Source organism: Pleurodeles waltl, chromosome 2_2 (assembly GCF_031143425.1).
Source record: "Pleurodeles waltl isolate 20211129_DDA chromosome 2_2, aPleWal1.hap1.20221129, whole genome shotgun sequence".
Taxonomy (NCBI): Eukaryota; Metazoa; Chordata; class Amphibia; order Caudata; family Salamandridae; genus Pleurodeles; species Pleurodeles waltl.
In genome coordinates, this window is record NC_090439.1 from 681,935,688 (window position 1) to 681,952,917 (window position 17,230).

Here is a 17,230-nt window from a genome sequence, read left to right on the forward strand (position 1 = left end):
GGCAGTCGAGTTATTCCACCCTCAGGTGACAGTCTATATATTTCAGCCTTATCCCAAGACGTGTCGAAAAGGCTTTCTTTAGGACCTAGATTAAATATCAAACTCTCAGCTTCATATGAAACAACATATCTGTCCAAAAAAAAAGAATAGTGAAATGTCTAAAAAAGGATGTAAGATAAAGCAAATTATACTGAACCAGATATTCTCCTGACTATGGGACTGGGTAAATGGTGCACTGAATTCTATCCATTGTGGGTCCCCAACCTGCAGCCATAGTAGTAGGCACTGCTATCCCTGGAGATGTCACAGTCCCCCAGTCCTATCCTGGGTACCTATTGGCTCTCCCTTTTCAGACACTGCCTGCAGTAAGAGAGGGGCAACTGTTGTATTTAGCTCTCAGGTCACAAAGGCTCAGTGCTATTATGTTTGCACGCAAATGCCAAAAGGAACTGACAAAGCCATTAACATGGCCTTTTAGAGTTGAGACCTATAGGCTTTGCCAATGCTTGTTACAAGCTGGAATGTAGATTGTAGGAAGTAGTTGAGTCATCTTAAGGTTTTGCTTCTAGCTCCATTCTGTAGGAGTGGATGTTGAGCAGAGTACAATGATCCACCGTATCGAATGCAGCAGCCATTCCCATCAATACAAGAAGGCAATCATATCAATCACAAAGTTTCAACCAGTTTGGAGAATATCTTCAAGAACATAAAGTGTTCCCACTGAAATATTGTTTTTGCAGAACATTTTTCTACTACCTTTAGCAGATACTGACTACCGCTTGATCAGATTTTGAATAACACATGACATCCTACAAAGGGTGCAAATACCACTCAGGTGCAGCACAAAACAGGCTAAAATTACAGAATGGGCATGAAACAGGCGCACAGACCATTATGCCTCAGCATTGAGAGTAAACTCCAAATCAACTGAAAGAAACTTGCAGAGAACCCATAGAAAATGTTTATGTGCTGGGGAGTTTTTTCCGTCCCGATTAACTCAGAAAAAATATTCACCTACCTCTTAATAAGTATTATTTTCCTAATTTTCTAGTCTACATCAACCACAGTGGGTTTAGTATATTAAATAAAAGATAAAACAGTTCTCAGTAGATCCGCCAAATAAATCAATAGTCTTTGCTAAAAACTGATATAGTTTAGCTCAATCTTCCAAAATGTACAAGTATGTGCCCAAGTCTAAGTGTTCCCCCTTAAAGGAATTTATGTAGCCCTCTCGCAAAATATTGTCAGTGACCCACAAGAGGGTGCACGTTTGTGTCAGTAGTCAATTATGTCTAACCCCAAACTTTCTCAAGTCAGCAAAGACACCAAAAATGTTAAGAAGAGCCCTACCAAGTCCCAAGCACAACTGTTCTCTGAATATCTCCTTGCCTCTCATGCTTATAAGGAAGCTGCCTTCTGCCAGCCAGGATGAATTGGCTCAGATATACCCTTCTCTCAAGAGAAATAAATCCTCCTGGTCCGCTTCTTTTTAAGCTTCATAATCAAGTCACGGAACAAACTACCCACTGAAATAAGAGTAGCATTATACCTAAGCTCCCCAAATCCAACCAAAAAACCTGGGCTAATGAAGGATCTTCTTAAAATATAATTGCTTCCCACCTAGAACACCTACATGTGTGTATCCATTTAAATCTCTTTCTCACTATCTCTGTCTTTTGTCCGATGATTTCTGTGTTAACATACATGGGGCACTTGCATGTGCTTTATTTATTTAGATAAGGTTTTTGCAAGTTTATTTTTAGATAGGCTTGCAAGGTTGCTGTGGGAACCCAGGCACAGTTTATGGATTTGTGTTAAAAAGCATAAACAAGTGCAAGTCTTATGTGCATGCACAATTGTACAATTGTAAGTCTTATGCATACTAGTGCAAGTCCCTTTTGAAGAACCTCCCTCTCAATACAATTATACAAATATGTACCGTCCATTGTAATATCGTCCATGCACATCTAATGAAGCATGCCAGGTGACCAATGATAATCGTCAACTGTTATGTTTGTTTTTATGTTCAGGAATTCCTTTGTGGACATCTTACGTGCCATACTGTTGTCATTAGAGGTTCTCATTGAAGACCAAGAGCTTCAGATCAACGGCTTTGTGCTAATCATCGACTGGAGCAACTTTTCCTTCAAGCAAGCCTCCAAGCTGACCCCGTCTATCCTGAGACTGGCCATTGAGGGCTTACAGGTACTGTACCCATTGAGATGTCTAGTGACCAGCAAAAGAGATGCTGTGTTGAATGTCTGGGTGGCTCTAACGGTGACTGTGTACCAGGCATCTTCCTGGAATTGGTTACCTTGAACAAAAGGCACATTGGCTGGTTGGGCATCTGTGATTTAGTCCATTTGAGAGTTTGTCAGTATTAAACACATGCAGAATCCGGCAGAAATAAATATTCAGTGAATGGGTGGTCTATGTGGGAATATAAAGCAGATAGCTATTGCATTCCCACATTTACCACGACTGTATATAGAACCCTTTATATCACCAACAGGGCTTTATCAATACCCGAAAGAAACATATGAAAGTGTAAAAGGACCATGTGGCACGTGTGCCTTGTGTGGCAATGCACTGATACATGATCAGGGTTATTTGGTTTCATTCTCTTAAGCAATACTTTCCACTCTGCTGTTTAGTGGGCGGAGACCATACATTATCCATGGCTAGTCGCTGGTGAAAGCAGAAAATGTAGACACAAGTTAACAAAGTTAACAATTAGATATATACTCAGTTTTGAGTCATTCTTTCCCCGTTATTTGGAAAGAGAAATGTTGGTGATACAGGATTTAGGTCATTAGAAAATCTGTAGAAGCTGCTTCCGAAGAAAAAGGTGGGGGCATATAGAAGTAGTAGTTTAATAACAATGAATTTGCAAGAAATTGTTCTAATTGGCAACGACTTACACAAAAAGAAGCAATTAGTTGCATAAGCATCTATTAAGATAACATGAGCAATCGTGAGTATCCTTCCGCTTTCGATATATACTGTTTTCATCAATAATGCTGAACAGTGGAAATCAAATTTGAGATACAATATGAGCAGTTTCTTACAGATAAAAGCCCACAATAGCTATTTGCCATAACTATTGTGTGGGAATGCTTCCTATGAATATTCTAAAATAAAATATTGTAAGTGGGCTTGGGTGGCAGTAGACAACATCAATAACACGTTCTAAAAGTAACACGTCTCTCGTCTGAAGTGTGTTGGGAAAAGACTCACGTAAAGAGCGAGCCAGAGTGTGATGTAAGGATCCCAGGAGGTGATGATGCATCCTTGCTAATGTTTTCTTGGTACTGAAAGCTCAGCTGTATGGAAGCATGTGATGGCAGCCATTTTGAGCATACCTGAACATGGCAACAGAGTGGTTGTTTATACAGGACCAGGTCATCAAAAGAAAGAAGTGGGAATGGAGGAGGGCAGTATGCCCTTAGCTCACTCTTTTTCAGAGCACCACTCTAGTGATGCATTTATTTATTCATTCATTTTGAAGCAATCCTGGCCTATTTATTAACGTAATGCTGCTAAAATGACTATACCACTAAATGAAGGCAAATGCTGGAGCTGCCATGTGCTCTCTTTGTCTGGTTGATTTTTTTGTTTAACTTAAATACAGGTCGTCCTGCTATTTGAGGCAGTTGTGATTTTTTTGACTAAGGGCCCGGAAAAAAATCTTCTCACACGCCGGGGACAGAATTGGGCTTGGAAGTAAATTGTGAGCAATTGGAATGAAATTTGAGGATCAATACCTTGACACGAGTACAGCTTATTGGCAAGCACAAAATAATTGGTTTATGTGAAAGGACATATGTAGAATAAACTGAACGAAAAGAGACATGTGATCCAGGCATTTTGGTTCTAACATCCCAAAGTTTCTGCCATGCACAACAATTTTTAGTTACAATTTGGGATGAAAACAGTGGACTGCTGTGCTGTTGGGAATGTAATATTGACAAGTATCTGAGGAAAAAGTATATTCGAGTAACGTTTGCAGTTAAGTCCTACCACTCATTCTGTGATTGTGCTGTTTTAGTTAGGCAGTATGATAGCAATTGTCGATCACTCGAGAAAAACAAGCATTGGCAAATCCAATAGGTCTCACCTATACAAGGGCTAGGCACTGCCAATGTGTTTTTGACATGTTGTACATCAGTGTGGCTGATGTTCACCATGGCTAAAAGTTAATGGTGTGGAGTGACGTACAGTGGAGTTGTGGAGTAGAATGTTGGAGAGTGGAGAGTGTTGTAGAGTTGAGTGGAGGAGAGTAGAGTTCTGTAGTTTAGTGGCAGAGAGTGTTGTGGTGTGGGGTGAAATAGGGTGGAGTAGGTTGGAGTAGATTGGGGTAGTGGGGTGGCTTGGATTAGAGTAGGGTGGAATGCATTGAACTGGAATAGAATGGATTGAATGGAGTAGGGTGGATTGGAGTGGGATGAATTGTGTTGGGGTGAGGTGAATTGGAGTGGAATCGATTAGAGTGGGATAGTTAGATTGGATTGGGGTGGGTAAATTGGACTGAAGTTATAGGAATAGGGTGGGGTGGATTGGATTGGGTTGGGGTGGATTGGTGTGGTTTTGAGTAGGGTGAATTTGAGTGGGATCGATTAGACCGGAGTGGGGTGGATTGGAGTGTGGTGGATTGAACTGGGCTGGGGTGGATTGTATTGGGGTAGAGTGAGGTGGATTGGACTAGAATGGAGTGGTTGCAGTGGGGTGTATTGGAGTGGGGTTGATTGGCTTGTATTGAGGTGGGTTGGAATGGAGTGGGGTGGATTGGAGTAGGGTGGTTTGTATCAGAGTGGAATGGTTTATGGTGAGTTAGACTGGCATGGTGTAGAATGGATTGCACTGAGGTGGGGAGGATTGGAGTGAGGTGAATTGGACTGGATTGAGGTGAATTGGACTGGAGTGGATTGGACTGGAGTGGGGTGGGTTGGAGTGGAGTAGGGTGGATTGGGCTGCATAGGACAGGAGTGGCGTGGCATGGGTTAAGGTAGACTGTATTGGACTGGAGAGGGACTTCTGGAATTGTTCCATAATAATGCCTGGGCAGATGTGGTGGGCTGAGCCTTCTCACAAAAAAGCTTCTAACTCTAGAACAAGCTTCAGCATTGGCCTTGGGAGGCTAATGCTGTTGCTCACAAACACCATTGGAATGAGCACTTTCTAGACAGCAGACAGTGCACATTCTGAGGATGCTGGCAGGGGAACCCTTGCACTGCCCATGACATGATTGTGGGCAGTTCAGGACCCAACTCTGGCCCGCAGCACTTTTTGCCAGCCTTTCCACGGCAGTGAAACTGCCATGGAAAGGTTGGTGGAAAGTGTTGTGATCAGCAGCGGTGCTGCTATGGGCACCACCAGGGCTGACCATGATTTTGACCACCGCCAACTCATCGGGATCAATGATCTTGGCAGTGGTGGCAGTCTCCTAGCCAGTCTGACGGCAAGGGTTGTAATCTGGCAGGAGTGCGGCACTCTGACGGCCACTGTGATTTGGCAGTGTGAAGACTGCCAAACTCATAATGAGGCCCAAAGTCTAACCATTTTTAAGGGCTTTTCATCAAAAAACGTGCATTGTAATGAGGGGATTCCCATGTACCATCCATCTCTGCATAGTGCATAGTAGCGCAAACTGCTTTTTGCCTTGTTATTTAACAGGATGCTTTGTAGCATAAATAAAGCTTTTTGCTGGAAAGTAAATAGTTTATTAAAACCTTGCACTCATTTGTATCACAGTTTGTAGCTTTGCACTGGCATAAATTGTTGATAAATCTGCTCATTAGTGATGGGAAATTGGACATCGGACCACATTGGCAAGGTTTGGGAATGCTCATAAAGTTGCTGGTGTACAATACCTTCATAATGTCGAATCTCCACTGCACAATTGAAAACTTTGATGTTCCTGCCCCCACAGCAAAATTTAGCAATGTGGAAAATGTGTCTACTAACCCATTTATCTTGCTACTGAGCTCCAATTTTTGTGTAAATGTCTGCAGAACATTATTATATATACCCGGGTCAACCAATGGTGACCTCAGATGTGTTTTTGTATGCCTAGATTTTGAATCGAGTCCTTGGTGCTTTTACCTCCCACCCTTAATTTGAACTGCCCTCTGAGCAGTCCTTTAACCAATGGACATGTGAAGGCATAGATGATTAAAAAACATTTTAGTTGATCTCCATCGTAACTTAAAATTTTGATCTGCAATTTTTTTAATTTTCTCGATGGTTTTCCACAAGGAGATTTTGGCACTGACTGCAAAGTCACCCTACGGTAATGTATATGGATTTTAAAAAAATATATATTCACCTCAACAATAAATATTTAAAATATTTTTATATTAAATATTAATGTAGATTCATTTTATAAATGTAATTAAAATATAGACCAAAATTCATAAATGTTAAAGCACTTTTGACAAAAATGTTATTTGAAGGACATATATTAAATTAAACTAAAATAATTTTTCTGAAGTTTAAATTAAAAAGTAAGTTCCCAGCTATAGAAAAACAATACTTTTGTATTATGCATTAATAATTATTAAAAGTGACTTATAGAATGTATTAAAATGTATTTAGTTATATTTCAAAAGACATATTATTACATTATTTTTTTCAATTCAAAATAGGTTATTAAAATATGTTATAATGAAATAATAAATATTACTATTTTTACATATTTTAACATTACCTTATATTTATTTATATATTAACTATTTTAAATAATTTAATTTAACATTATTTCATGTAGGGTTTTATTTTAATTCCATACCTTCATTATTTTATACGGGAGGGTGTTTCAGGGTTAGTGGTTGGCCATGTGTGATACTGGGCTCACTACTATATTTTTCTTTTTAATAGAAACTTACACTCAGATTTTGACCATAGTCAGAAGTGGTAAACAGCAATAAATCTACTCAAAATGTAAATTACTCAAAGGTGTAAGTTAATTTGGTGACTCAGTCTTGTAGTGTCTAAACATCAACCTTAGTCCTGTGATCTTTCTCAGCTTCTGACTCCCTGTGCATGAAGTCTACACTCAACAACTTACATTCATGCCACCTTGCTCAACACCTTTATGATCATCAACACATCACCTACGAACAATATATGGTTTCTAGTTTTCCTTTATCTGTTGCAACTCTCAATGATCTCAGTGAATCATAGATATTTAAAAATAAATGTTTTGTTGTTGCTGACAGTGTTTACCTATTTACATTTTCATGCTTAACGCAGGGATTTTGCTTACTGCCCTTTCCAAAGATAGTCCAATTCTGAAAAAGGTTTCGAATTATGAGTTGACATCACACGTCTAGAATGTTCCCATTTACCTGCAATCTCTTCTAATTCCATCCTTGATTTTAGTTCTGCCCAAAGTCGTAACTGCAATGATAAGCGGGAACTTTGAGGGCAATTAAAGAGTTAGTGGAAGATTCTGACCTGTTGGATGTGTTCACAAGAGGTCTCTCCAACACTGCCTGTCCTATCTCTCTCCATATTGCCAAGTTTATCCCTATATATATAAAATGATTCTATCCATCAAGCACTGAGAGGTTATTCAATTTGTGATAACACATATGATAGAGAAATGCCTGGATTGAGAGCGAATTACAGGCAGCTCAAAAGTCTCAATTGTATCTGTCTTCTCCTTTTCTTGAATAGCCCATCGAATCTTTAGACATATTATCAATCTTGAGTTATATTGTATAATACTTACAAATTGCACTCTGCATATGCCAATCTATCAAAAACATTTATGTGGAATGTTTTGTTCACTAGAACAGAATAAAAATTGTTTTCAATAAAGAAAATAGGTCCGTCCAAATAACAGCTTGCATTTATCTAACACTTCAATTTATTAACACTGTAAATAACAGTGCTTGGTGTTACCTAGATCCATGGTAATCAACTTAGGGTCTCATTATGAGTTTGGCGATCGGACCATCAGACTGTTTAGTTGGCGATCCTGAAAAGACTTCCATCCTGGCGATCTTTATGATGGACCTATCACAAGGTATACAGGCAGGACAGCCGACCGCCATGCAAAAACGGTATCCTGGAAATAGGCTGTCCGACCTCCAGCGGCAACAGCACAGCGACCATCTACTGAGCATGTTAGAAGCAGATAGTTGCTGTGGCGGACCTTTCATGGTGGTCAGCCAATGGCGATCCAAACCATGACAGTTTGCAGTCAGCAAAGTAAATAATAGACATCTGCACAATGAAAGAGTTTGAAAACAACACAGCTGAAACACATTGCCACAGTGGACTCACTTCCAAAGGTCACTATAAAACACACTCCTTCACAGACCACAATCCTTTGCATTTTCAATGCAAAACACAGAACCGAGAGCACCTTATTTCCCAAACACTTCATAGATTAGGCACCCTTTTCCTCTCTCTTTGGTAAGTCAGTCATTTAGTTGTTTTTCCACCATGCCACTTTTCCAAGAATCGCCATTTTACTGAAGATAAGTTAAGAGTCATGGTGGATGAAATCATAAGAGTAGAGCCACAATTGTTTGGACCACAAGTCCAGCACACTCCTCTCAGTAGCAAAATGGAAATGTGGGACAAGATAGTCAACAAAGTGAATGCTATAGGCACCACCCTGCACACAAAAGAGGATATCAAGAAGAGGTGGACCAACCTCAGGGGCAAGGTCTGTTCCCTGGTCTCCAGGCACCAGCTGCAGGCCTAGATTTCCCTGGGAGGAGAAGGTCTTGACCATCCTGCATCCAGAGGGTTTGACAGGGATACTTGGGGGAGTGGAGTCTGGTAAGTCACAACACAAAAATATGTCACCAAAATTCCATGTCAAGCATATTCACAGCTCAACTTTTGCCACTGTCTTGTTCATGTACCCACCAACATTCAATACTCAGAGTATCTGAGATTTAACAATGTCAATCTGTATTTCTGGACCCAACAGCACAGCTACCAGGGGCCATCATATGCCATAAGTCGAAATCAGGCCTGTAAGTCTTTCAGTGTCCAATAATAATAACAGGACTCATGGTATGTCTCAACAGGTAAATGTATGCCAGAACCGAAATGCAGTTTGCATACAGATATGTAATACACAACATTTGTATAGTGTGTGTAGTACAGAGAGTTACCTGACTGCAACTCCCAGGAGGCACTGTTCTAGTACTTAAAACACCAGACCAGAGTTCATTTGTCCACATACCCATGTTTGGTAAATAACAAATGAACTTAAGTCACCTGGGAGGATACTATTTGTTAAGTGTGTGAAGTAGAGAGAGTGACCTGAAAGCAACTCCCAGAAGGCGTTGCTTTAGCAACTCCAAACACCAGACCAGTGTTTACTTGTACACATACCCCAGTTTTGTAAATTTTAATTTGTTTACTCACCTGGGAGGATACCATTTGTGTTATGTGGGAAGTAAAGGGAGTGGCCTGACTGCTAAGGCCAGGAAGGCCCTGTGTCAATAAATCCAACCACCAGCCCAGTGTACATTTGCCCAAATACCCCTGTTTGGTAACTCTCAATTGAAGTGTACTCACCTGGGAGGATAACATTTATATAGTGTGTATACTGGAGAGACTGACCTGACTGCAACTATCAGGATGAACTTATTCTCTAACTCCAAACACCAGACCAGTGTTCACTTGTCTGAATACCCCTGTTTGGTAACTCACAAATGAAGTGCACTCACCTCGGGAGATCACACTTGTATAGTGTGAGTAGTACAGGGAGTGACGTGGCTGCTGGGGCCAGGAGGCTCTGTTACTGTTACTCCACTGACCTGCCCAATATTCTGTTGTCCAAATACCATTGTTTGGTAAGCCACAAAGGGACTTCGCTTACCTGGGAGGATACTATTTGTCAAGTATGTGAAGTAGAGGAAATAACCTGACTGCAACTCCCAGGAGGCACTGTTTCTCTGACTCCAAACACCAGACCAGTGTTCACTTGTCTAAAGACCCCCTGTTTGGTAAATCTTAATTCAAGTATATTCAACTGGGAGAATACCATTTGTGAAGTTTGGGAAGAAGAGGGAGTGACCTGACTGCTAAGTCCAGGATGACCCTGTGTCTGTAAATCCAACCACCGGCCAGTGTACACTTGCCTAAATCCCCCTGTTTGGTCATTCTCAATTGAAGTGTACTCACCTAGGTGGATAACATTTGTATGGTATGTGTACTAGAGAGAGTGACCTGAATGCAACTCCCAGGACGAACTGTTTCTCTAACTCCAAACACCAGACCAGTGCTCACTCGTCTGAATACTCCTGTTTGGTAACTCACAAATGAAATGCACTCACCTGGGGAGATCATATTTGTATAGTGGGTGTAGTACAGGGAGTGACATGACTCCTGAGGCCGGGAGGCTCTGCTACTGTTACTCCACTCACCAGCCTAATGTTCTCATGTCCAAATGCCATTGTTTGGTAAGCCACAAATAAACGTAACTCACCTGGGAGGATACTATTTGTCACATGTGTAAAGTAGAGGGAATAACCTGAATGCAACTCCCAGGAGGCACTGTTTCTCTGACTCCATACACTAGACAAGTACTCACTTGTCTAAAGACCACTGTTTGGTAAATCTTAATGTAAGTTTACTCACCTGAGAGGATGCCATTTGTCAAGTGTGGGAAGTGGAGGGAGTGACCTCACTGCTTAGGACAGGAAGGTCCTGTGTATGTAAATCCAACTGACTGTCCAGTGTACACTTGCCCAAATCCCCCTGTTTGTTAACTCTCAATTGAAGTGTACTTACCTGGGAGAATAACAATTGTATAGTGTGTCAAGCAGATAGAGTGACCTGACTACAATGTCCAGGAGGCCTTGTGTCTGTAACTCCAAACACCAGACCAGTATTCACTTGTCCAAGACCCCTGTTTGTCAACATCCAATTGAAGTTTACTCACCTGGGAGGATACTATTTGTCAAGTTCAAGTTTGTGAAGCAGAGGGAATAACCTGACTGCAACTCCCAGGAGGCACTGTTTCCCTGACTCCAAACATCAGACCAGTGTTCACGTGTCTAAAGACCCCTGTTTGATTACTCTCAATTGAAGTGTACTCACCTTACCCACTGTGTATAACAACTATTCATAAGTCATCAAGATGCATCACCAGAATGGTATTGGCAGCAGGCACATTCACACTACACTAGGCACGTGATGACTCAAGTCACTTATACAACCAAGTCCTGGGTCTGCCCGCATCACACTCAACTAGACCTCGGAATGGATAAAGCAATATCTTGCCTAGCCGCTGTTGTGCCTGCACTGGTGGCAAGATGTCATTTTCAGGCCATTCTTCCAAGTGATAATGATCTGCACATTTCAACAGCAGCTTGAGTCAAAATGAATTGGCATGCTTCACACGTCTTGTCAATACACCCAATACCATGATTACTTGCCACAATAGGATTAACTGCAACTTATGTTTGTACAAGGTCTCTACTTATTGTTGCACTAAACCGTTGGTGGTAAATGTCACAATACAACCAGTAGCATTGTACATTTTACATCAACAGGTTGAGCTGCCACTGGCACACAGAGGCCACAGAAGAGACTGCCACAACCCCCTGGATGAAGCCCTCAGTGCAGCAGACACTCCTGGACATCTGGACGTGGAGAACGGTTCTGACCCCTCTGGACAACTCGGTCAGATGGCAACAATAATTCTCACCATGACAACAATGTCACCTCCCAGCCTAGTTGCCTCAACATCGCAGGAAATCATTTGGCCCCAAACCTGTACACCTAGCACAGTGCCCACCATCTCATGCCCCCCAGTCCGAGATCCTGAGTTGCAGTGTAACACTTCTGACAATGAGGGTCCAGAAGCAAGTTGAAGAGGGCACCCTGTGGCAAGGGTGCATGCTGGTGGGGGTAGGATGCTTAGAAGTGATACTGTGGGCCAGAGGGGTGACGTCACTGGGTCTGCTGTCAGCCAGGACACAATCAGCCACATCTTGAGGGTCTATCCGGAGTCCCAAGGCGTGATGAGCCAGGTGTTGACTGAACTCCGGGAAATCAAGCAGCTACAGAGAGAAATTCACAGAGACATGGGGTAACAGATGGAGGCCCACAATACCAACATGGCCTCCCTAACAGGGGTGCTGAGGGACACTCACACTACCCTGAGCAGGACTTTTCAACAACAATGTATCCATTCCTTTGGGTCATCAATACCAGGCACATCAACATCGGTGCCAGCCACTGGGAAGGAAGGCCCTGCCAGGGGAAGAACCAACCCCAGACATCTCTGCTTCTGTAGCAGCAGATCCTCCCCCTGGAAGCGGGAACATCTAGCAATGAATCCAGGAGGTGCAGATGGCAAGACACCCACCACTGCCAGCAAGTTACCTCTTCTTAAAGGATCTCCTTTGTATGCCACACATTCACTCTGTTGACTGATCCTGAACCACCTACCAGTTCCAACAGGAGGAGGACTCTGGACTTTGGACGCACAATGGTGTTGCATCTACTCCAATGATTTCATTCACAATGACTGGCCTCTTCACTTTACATCTTTTGTTTCTTTCTGTCAATAATCTGTTTTCTACATTAGCATTGTAATAAATTCACCCATCACAAACTCATTGTCTGCTTAATTAATTTTCAAATTTCCCTATGTAGAGATGTAAGACCATGTGAACCATACGGTGAAGACATACGCTACTTTTGCAAGCAGGGATATGCTACAGTACACAGTGCCCAGTTCAGGATTATAACCATTACACACCAACACATTAGTACAAGTGTCTGGTCAAACCAAATGTTTTATTGCAGTGTACAGCATATAGGCTGTCAATATGTCTGGACTTTTAGAAACAAGAATGTGTGATTCATACTGAGCCACAGTACATATGTCACAGAACAGAAAAGGAAGGGATTTGTCAAACATTGTCCTGTAGAATAAGCAATTATTAAAGTGGTTGATGTCAGCAGCATGAGCCTTATCACATACCACACCAAAGTAATCCAACATTACATAATCCAAGATACAGACAGATGGCAGTACAACAGTCCCCGATCGCATGCCCATCATAATCCAATGCCCATGCATCTGGTGGTATGACACAAACATATGTCAGTGTTGTGGAACAGACACTGTGGCCTGCATTGATGAAACACAAATACAGCTATATACAGGTCATACCAAAAGAGTGTTTAGCCAATGTGAAGGAAAAATGACTTGGCCAAAAGCTAGGACTACATGTTTTCAGACCACATGATGACACAAATGATGCATCAGGCCCAATACAAGACACAAAACAAGTAAAATGTGCACTTCAATACTCCCCCCAAACACTGTTCAAACTGTCTTAATACAGGTCTCATACATCCAAACTCTGCGACCTACATTACCTGGAACAGCCCATACCCTTTTTGTATGTCAGAACGGCATCAGATACCTGCCAATGTCACAACTCTGAAATGCCCACATGAAGATGCCTTGGTGAAGGTACCTGTACAAAGAACAAAATGAGGAGTATAGGTAACCATACCTGTGACACAAGTCACATAGCAAGCAAGTGGAAAGCAAAGTACATTGCAAGGAAACTGACACAAACAAATCAACATCATCAAGGTAGGGATGTGTCAAAAGCTATCTTATCAATCAGCCTTTGGCTGAATATTGCAGAACATCAGCTCCCTAGCTATTTCTAAAACATTTCACTTCACATATTCTCACAACTACAGTTCATCGTACAGTCAGTCATTATGTCACATGACATACTTACACTCATGAAAAGTAGCTGTTGATGAGATCTTCCTGCAAGTCAGCTCCTTCCTCTTCACCACTGTCGTCCTCACTTGACATTTTCGGAGTCTTATCTGGTGGCACTTCAACTCCATGTACACTGGGATGTATGTGATATTCCTCTTCAGGGTGATGTTGTGGAGCATGAAGCATGCCACAGTGATCTGACACATTTTTGTGGGCGAGCAGAGGAGGGCTCCACCAGTCCAGTCAAAACAGGAAAATCTGGCCTTCAGGAGCCCAAAAGCCCACTACACGGGCCACTGTGTTCTTCCATGAGTCTCATTGAAGTGGACTTCCCCTGGCATAGTTGGATTCCTCAGCTGCATCAACAACCAAGGACGGTTTGGATATGTGGAGTCTCCTGTCAGGGAATGGGACATACGTGCAACAATGAGTCACTCACTTCATGATTGTAGCACCTGACATTGCACACACACAATCAGGACAGACGTGACTTACCAACCAGTCAGGCCCTCTCTGGGTGCAGTTGTGAAATCAGCTGGGATATGGTGCTGTTCTGCATTATGAAGGAATCATGGGCTGAACCCAGATAACGGGCACAGACATGTGAGATGTAGAGATCTGCCAAACAGACAACTTTCACATTGATGGAATGGAAAATCTTTCTGTTGCGATAGACTTATTCAATGGCCTGCAGTGGTACCAAGCCAACGTGTGTGCCATCAATGGCCCTCACCACATGTGGGAGGTGGCCAAAACCATAAAAGTCAGCCTTCACATTGGATAAATCCTCACGTCAGGGGAACCTGATATAGCTATAAATGTTTTTTACCATTGTTGAGAGGAAATCCTTCAACACCAGGCTGAACACAGGTTGGGACATACTAGCAGATAGGGCCACTGTATGTGGGAAGGACCCTCTAGCTAGGAAGTGCAATACTGACATGACTTATACAATGGGTGGTATGCTAGATGCATAACCAATAGTTGGCATCAGATCTGGCTCCAACTGATGGCACACGTCCACTATCATCTTCCTATTAAGCAGGTAGAGCTGGAAAACGTGGTGTTCTTCCCTGGTCTGAAGGTCTGACAGTGGACGGTAGACAGGAGGTTGTCGTACCTCATTCTCCCAGGGTACCTATGTGTGACAAGACAGAATTTGTAACATTAGTCAGTGTGTCCACAGCAACATACATGATGCATGCTAACATTATCATTTGACAAAGCATTTCTGACTGGATAGACATGACACACAGTACACATCACAGCTGGCAACTACTCAAGGGTCACATGTGACCCCCATGGTTTTCAACACGTGTCCACTACGTAGATTTGGATGTAACTCAAAGATGTGCTACACAATTGCCCCTCGAAATGTGACTGTATATTCTGACCGCCAAAAAGGCCATCGGCAGTGGGGTGGCCCATGCACCGCTGTTAAATGCCATTTATGCCCTGCAACAAACTACAGTGGTGGTTGAGTAGAAGGACCTACATGGCAAGACAGAATAAGGGTTTTTGTGATGCAATAAAACATATATTGTAGGTGTGACACAGTTTATATAGCCTAATAGAGATTTTCAGGCCGCCAAAATGGCAGATGCCTGACCTACTCCACTGAACATTTGGAACTGCCTACGACCGCCGGCGGAAGTTGCGAGGGCGGTCAGAGGTTGCAATCACGTCAGACACAGCCATAGGCTAACGTTGCTGCTTGTGGTGGTTGCAGCCCAATGGCTGTGTCCGCTAGTGGTGACCGCATATGTGACAGGGATGACCGCCATGTTGTTCAGATTCACTCACTTGACCCATGACACTGCAGACAACAACACCTCCACGACCTTAGCTACTGCGTGCCACCTCTGGGAGCAATCATGTCACATCCAGCAGATGATAGGGCCCTTGCCTTCTCTCCAGAGGAGCTGGAAAGGCTTGTTGATGAGGTCCTACCCCTGTATGAACAGCACTATGGCTCACCAGAGGAGCAGGTAAGAATCTCGGAAGCACAATTAGTAATGTTCAACACCATCCTTTCCCTCCTCACAGACTACAATGTGCCCCTGTGTGTCAGTTAAACTTCTTGTGTGCCTGTTGTTGCAATCTGTGTGGCATCAATGGGATGTACATAGTGCAGGTATTGGTGGTCAGTACTATATGTTAAGTTCAGTCACATTGTGTTGTGTGAGATTTTTGGGGTCCTAGATCCTCCTTGTTTTGGATGCAAATAACTAGGTAAGGAGACTTTACTGCCATCCACTGATATCTTTTTCTTTACAATGTATGTAAATGTTAGACAACATGTATGTGCATGACAACATGGGATGTATATGCCTTTTGTATGAGTCATTTGAGGGTCTTATAAGCAACATGTATAGTGCCACAGATCTTCGACCCCCATATCTGGCCTTACCAAATTGTAGTCTGGAAGACATATCCTGACTCACTCTGCCCCTCAGAGTGCCACACATACCACATGCGGAATTGCTGATGGCCACATGACGTACTGTCATGCATGAAAGTGATGGAAATGGATTGACATTTAGGTTCTGTATGCTCAGCCTTCAGAGACCATGGCCTGCCACATGTATCTCCCAGTATGGGACATAGTCCAGACTGTGATAGAGTCACTGTGGCTATGCAGCTGTGGCACAGGGAGTGCCCTGTACACCAGCAGATCCTGTCATGTGGCCAATATAAGGCTCTAGTGGAAAAAAAATCCTGAATACCTCAGTCCATTGACTAGATTAGGAATGTGTACTGAGGTAAATCCATGAAGTAGTCCACAGGTGCATTTAGCGTAATTGTCAATGTGTGTCTTTGACTCATAACTGGTCCTTTTTTCTCCCACAGCTCTGTTGTCATCTTCATGGAAGCCATATTTGTTCTGTACAGGCTTATTGCACTGATGACAGCCCCTCAGTGCAGAGAGTGTGTTGATTCCTAGGAGGCCGTGACACGTGACTTAGTAGCTTGGTCACATAGCAGAAGTTCTACAAGCCATACCTTTGCATGTTGGATGCCATCTCTGTAGGATAGACACATTTGTCCAAAGCAGTGTTCTGTGGTACAGGTACATACCACAGAACCCACCATCTGAAGTGGCATGAGTCTGCATTTGGTAGGCCACATGTCCACACATGCACAAGGAATACACTTTCTGTACCCACCATGCCAGCCCCTTCATTGTCACTGAAGTGTAAGGGTGAAGTCTGTACTAAGGCAGTTGCCTGTTGGGACTGTATGCAGTAAGTGAATCTCACAGAGTGTGATTGTGTTGACCCAGTCAGGCCTCACAAGTTTACCCTTCAGAAGCAACATATGTGTGTAGTGTTTCATTGTGGCTCACATCACAGTACATGTTACTGGAGCATTGGCTACCTGACAACAGTAGGCCAGGGTGGTGGGTTAATCTGCAGATATATATATCTGTAGTCATGTCCCTGTATTTGTGGGCTTTACACTTGTGGTGTGTTAACCAACTTAACATTTCTAGCTTGGTGT

At 42.7% G+C, this 17,230-nt stretch overlaps 1 protein-coding gene across 2 annotated transcripts in view; it reads left to right on the forward strand.

Moving 5' to 3' along the window:
• The window catches only part of CLVS1 (clavesin 1), a 553,645-nt gene that overhangs the window by 185,014 nt on the left and 351,401 nt on the right, over positions 1-17,230 (forward strand). For both annotated transcript variants that reach the window (XM_069220238.1, XM_069220237.1), the window contains exon 3: positions 2,031-2,205. In XM_069220238.1, the coding sequence (XP_069076339.1) occupies positions 2,031-2,205 (175 nt within the window). The remainder of the gene's footprint in view (positions 1-2,030; positions 2,206-17,230) is intronic.